Source organism: Panthera tigris, chromosome C1, assembly GCF_018350195.1.
Source record: "Panthera tigris isolate Pti1 chromosome C1, P.tigris_Pti1_mat1.1, whole genome shotgun sequence".
NCBI lineage: Eukaryota > Metazoa > Chordata > Mammalia > Carnivora > Felidae > Panthera > Panthera tigris.
Window position 1 is genome coordinate 114,723,557 of NC_056667.1, and position 5,814 is coordinate 114,729,370.

Sequence of the window (5,814 nt, forward strand, 5' to 3'; positions counted from 1 at the left end):
TTTAAGACCTTCAATTGACCGGATGAGATCTATCTACATTACGCAGGGCAGTTTGCTTTACTCAAATTCCACTGACTTAAATGTTACTCTCTCTTAAAAAGCCTTCCCCAAAATATCTAGACTAGTGTTTGACCAAATATCTGATCAAAATAAATCAAAATAAATAATCAAAGTAAACTTCAAAATAAATAGCTGGGTAATTTTAACCAAGTGAGTTTTCTTAATGTAGCATGGAACTTATAATGCTGATGCAAGTGTTGTTTTAAGATTTAAATGAGGTAATATGTAAGGTACAGTTCCGGGCTATAGTTCATATTTAATAAAGTGACAATTAGCCATAATTAAACTATCATTGTTCATATGTGTCTTTAAGTTAATTTCATTCAAAAGGTAAGTAAAATTTTATATCCTGCTTTTGGTGCTTATTATTAGTTGTGAGATTGCTTTGGATATTGTTATATAGAATTAGTAACAATAATTTTATGAATATATAATATTGCATATATGGACTTATCATAATTTGCTTATCTTCCACTTAGCTTTTAACTTATATCCTGTTTTTCACTGTTAAAAACTATGTCACAAATTTTGAATGAGAATCTACACTGCTTTTAATTTTTATTATTAACACTCCATACACTGTTTACATCCTCCCATATACACACATGTTTTGGCCTGATGTCTTTATTTTTGAATGCAGATTTTAACTTTAAATATAAAACCTGAATTCAAGCTATGCCTTGGACTTCAGTTCAATTTCATGTCTTTCCATCATAACAGACAAGGCATTTATTTCCTTGGGAACACTGTAGATTTATTCATGCCTCCTCTACAAGAAAACAGTTAAGTGACCTTTTCCAATAATCTTTGCTTTGAGGGGAAAGGAAAAGGTTTTACAGGTGCCTTGAGAACCTTCCAGAATTTCATCTAGTATTTCCTAGTCCTCAAATATAACCTGAGTGCAGAGACGTATAGCTGGGTACCTGGCACAAATTAGTCAGAGAGGGGTTAATATACGAATGTGTGATGGATCGTACTAATGGACCAGCAAAGTAACTTGGTAAAAGTCTCACCTCTTATATATGTCTTTATCCTCTACCTTAGAGCTTGAATGCCTACCAAGTTACTTAACCTACACCTTAAGAACCTTAGTTCTTTCCAGGGAGTAAGGGCGTAAATCAGAATCCCTCAGGGACTGGTTTTATTTATTTTTATTTTTATTTTTTTGTAGTTTTATGGTTTTATTAACACAAATTTATGTGCACATAAGCTTTCTGTCCATTCATTTTCTTCACTGCACAGCCTGGCACTGGGATTCCAGACTCTGATGGCTGGCTGGGCTGCTCTTTCCACACTGGCTTTGGGGTTCTTGGAGGACACATTGTGAGCAATCTGCACAGGAAGATTTGCTGCTCATCAGCAGCACTTCAAGCTCCTTGACCTTGTGGACTAGGAACCTCCGGAAGCCACTGGGCAGCATGCGTTTTATTTTCTTTTTGCTCCTGTAACCAACGTCCTGGAATCTTCTGCGCACTCTATTGTCAGCGCCTCTGGGCTTTCGCCAACTGCACTTCATTTTGACATATCGGTCTGAATGGTGCCAGATGAACTTCTTGGTCCTCTTTTTAAGGACCTTGGCCTCCACCAGAGGTCTGAGGGCGGCCATGATGCCGAGTAACAGACGGCTGCCGCCTCGAGCGCCCAGGAAGAGAGGGGAAGGTGGCGCGCGAGGGCTGATGGGACTTCTCGGGAGTGGTTTTGAAATGCGCTCGTCAGTTTCCACAGCGCCACCCTTGCTATTCAGCCATAACTTGAGGGTTAGCGTATGGGAGAATGCAGCTCTAATATACCGGAAAAAATCATCCCCAGGTAATTGTGATTACTCTGAGCCTAATTCTGCTTCCATACCCTGTGGAGGCCACAGATCCTGCCAAACCCTGATATTGTACAATAAGAACTGCCCCGTGATGTGAGTTAGGAACAGAGCCGGAAATGGAATGCAGGTCCCTTGATTGCCACCCCGATGCCCTTTTCAAGGCATCTTGTCTTTCCACAGGGATTATCTTCAATTCATCATTTGAAATTGGAAATACATTATATCAGCTGCAATCATTTAAAATGTTAACAAGAACTAGTTTTCTATGTTTCCGGAGATAGACTAACACTCTACAAAATTAGAAAGAGCTTGGAGGAGAAGTAAAAGATCAGGAGTGAAAGTATTTCAGATGCTCAAACATGCTACACACTATGGGAAAACAATGAATTTAGGAAATAGTTGCCTTGGAGATGAAACCCAACATCCCACTTACCAGCTGTGGGAACTTGAATCAATTACTTCACCTTCCTTTGTTTCCTTTTTGGGGTTATTGGAGATAATAATGCCTATCTTGTGGTGTTGTTGAGAGAATTAAATGATATCATTTATAAAGAGACCTTCTTGCTTAACAACAGTGGAAAGGATAGTAGTCATAATAGGAGTGGCTGTGACACAATAATTTCTGATTTCCCTCCTTATTCTCCCTAAGTTGGCAGTAGGTTGGAAGAGGGGTAGCCTTTATTCAGTGGGACCAGCAGAAGGCATCTCAAAAAGTTTATTTTGAAGATAACAGAGGAGAGTATTTTACGCTTCATATTTCACTAAGAGTATTCCCTATGGCCTTGTAGAATTGTTGGAGAAAATGACCCTGCAGAGAGAGAGAGAGAGAGAAAGAGCTTTCAGATCCGACATTTATCCTGCTTGACTCCAGGACACTCTGGAATACAGATATCGTTATCTTGTGTGACCCTGGACAAGTAATTTATTCTCTTTTCACTTTGTTCCCCAACTGTAAAGTGAGGTGGTGGGACACAGCTATGTCTATCATTATATGTGTCATTAAGATTACAGTGCCCCCAGGTAAGGGTTCTTGCCCTAACAACGGTTGACCTGATGATTTTTACCCTTACGAGACCTGTCTAATTGGCAACCAATAGATAATGCGAAGCCAAAACAGTAGGAAGAAGGTAGTAAGGCAAGTTTCTCACAGGCAATGGTGCTCATACCCTGCCCTCCCCCACAGCTCAGGTAATAAGCACAGCCGGGATGCCCTCTGCTCTTCTGCATTTATGGAACCTGCAAAGTGTGCACCCCAACAGGCACATGATGAAAGCGCGGAAATATTTGGATTCATGCTGAATTCTCTATGAAACTGTAAATTTCTATCTTGCTATCACTGCCGTAGGAAAGAAAGAATGGAAAGCTGACGGCCCCTCCTCCTCCTCTACCTGTTACCCTTTCTTAAAAGCCCATCAATCCACGGCGATAGGAGGCCCTCCTGTGCCTCTCCAAACCGGTGAACAACCAAAGAAAACTAATCGCGCATATTTGTGTATATATATACATATGCATATATATGATACACACATATATGTGTGTATATACATACATATATATGTATATGCATCATAATATATTAATATAAATTATGTTTAATTAAATATATAATTGTGTGTATGTGTATGTATATGTACATATATATTTATATGTTATGTGTATATATATATCACATATATATATAATATGTGATAGTGATCCTAATAATAGTGGTTATAAAAGTCCTACTTTCCCTCCTTATTCTGCTATACTGTACCGTATATCGTCTGTTGTCCCATAGAGTAGCCACATTTAATGGGATGGTGATAGTAAAGGGAGCATACCATACAACAAAATGTGTCCTAGGAGCCCAGACACCCATGCCACTTCCCGGATAGCATCTGGAGGCTGGGAGGCTGGGACTTCTAAAGAAGCACGCGCATGGGGGCGCAAATCAGGGGAGTGGATACAAAGGGTGTGATCTGGGGAAGCTGGGACCGCTGCACCTGCAGCCGGTGGCAGTGTCTGTTCAACCGTACCCAAGAGAAGGGATATATTTATGTCCTGAAATTATGTGGCCATGGCCCTCTTGGAAATAGGAACATCTCTCGTGACTTGTAAAACACATTATGTCGCTCTACAGAACACACGATTTTGTGTCTTCAGATAGCCTTGTCCTCACTGGATTTAAATCTGAGTTGCATCCACAGTACTACAAAAAGACGTCCTAAAAAGGCCTCGGTCTACAGAGAGAAGGGGCTGCAACGGACTGTCTCAATTTTTGTTGGCAGTCGGAGGGAAACAAAGGAGTTACATTCAGGGCACACGCCAACCAAGGACGTAAGTCGGACTCCGGTAAACAACGGTTGTACTATTTCTAATCTATATCCATCCTAGTTTGTGCTCATCACAGCCTGATAGAAGTCCACATGTGGAAAAAAAGACTGTTAGATTCTCCAGAAAATGCTGCTTCTCTTCTTGCGCATCAGTGCTCATTTGCCCCAGCTTGGTGTTTCCCTGGGGCTTGGTGAGGATTGACACCTGAGAGAAATCACGGCTCACCTTAAGGCTGGTCGAGATAATGTTGGGCTTTAAGCTCCACGGTTTTATGTTCTATTGGACAAACCTTCAAAAGGAGAGAGGGAAACGTAGCGACGGTGGCATAGAGCAATTTATACTCTTGGGGCACTTCAGAGAACACCGATATTCACTCCAAGAAACCCGGTTGGCGCCCTGCCGCCATTTCTCTTTGCAAAGGCTTGGGGGCCTCCTGGTACGTGCCACGGGCCTTTTTCCCTCGTTCTCCTGTAGTATTTTCTAGCATAATCATCCAAGACCCCACTACCCCAGCTGCAGCCCTACAAAAACCTACCGTATCAAAGAGTAGCTGCTACTGTATCATGCAGTTTGGGCATGACTTTCGTATCACTGCTGCAGCCAAGGACTGCACGTTTGGTGGCTTCATACAACACACATCTATTCTCTCATATTTCTGGAGGTCGGCAATTCTAACATCAGGGTGTTAGCAGGGCTGCATTGCCTCCGGAGATCGTGAGGACGACCTGTTTTCCATCTTTTCCAGCGTCGAGGGGTTGCCCACCAGGTCTTAGCTCTGGACCCTTCTCCTTCAAAGCCAGAAGCCTGGCACCCTCAGATCTGTCTGACTCTTTCATCTGCTTCTGTCACCACATCTTGGACTCAGACTCTCTGCCTCCCTATTATAATAACACTTGTGATTACAGCGGGACAGGTTTTTGTCTCCATCCCAACCTCCCTAACAATCCTGTCCGCAAAGTCTCTTTTGACATATAAGGTGTTATATCCCCAGGTTCCAAATATCCAGACGTAGACGTCTTTAGAGGGAGCATTATTTAGCCGTCTGCGGATACCTTGACTCTGAATCTCGGGTTTTGTTTGCTTTCTCTCTCCCGATGGGTCTTCCTGAGGGAATTCTCACTAGATTAGCAGCTGATTAACACCCCTTCGATTGGGTCCATTAAACAACACTCAACTAAATGTCTTTTAAACTTGTTTCAGCCATGGGATTAAAAGCTTCTGGGGCTTCTTTTTAGAATACGTCTTAATATATATATATATGGTGGCTTGAGAATTGAAACTTAACTGGATAACATTACAGGAAGCAATGGCAGGGGGTGGTACACTTTTAACTTCCCACAGAGCATTCTTCATGGATCTTAGAACCTGGTTATGCCTCAGTTTGGACCCTTTATTTTAAAAACTCTTCATCGGGATTCCCAATACATAAGAGAGAAAGGCAAAGTTGGCCTGCCCTTTGAATTGCAGAGTGGAGAGATGTTTTCATGCATATAATAATTTGTATCCCCTCTTGAGCTTGCAGAAGGGAAATTTCACCAGCACCAGAAGAGGATGAGCGTTCCACAGAGTGGGGGAGAGGGCCAGCAGGGGGAAGTTCTGGGAACAGAGGATCGATTTCGCACCTT

At 42.0% G+C, this 5,814-nt stretch overlaps 1 protein-coding gene across 1 annotated transcript; it reads right to left on the reverse strand.

Moving 5' to 3' along the window:
• Positions 1-1,266: 1,266 nt before the first annotated feature.
• LOC102951121 (60S ribosomal protein L32-like) lies at positions 1,267-1,883 on the reverse strand. Its single transcript, XM_042996791.1, has one exon. It carries the CDS (start codon positions 1,664-1,666, stop codon positions 1,292-1,294), a length of 375 nt encoding a protein of 124 aa, XP_042852725.1. The 5' UTR covers positions 1,667-1,883; the 3' UTR covers positions 1,267-1,291.
• Between the last annotated feature and the right edge of the window lie 3,931 nt (positions 1,884-5,814).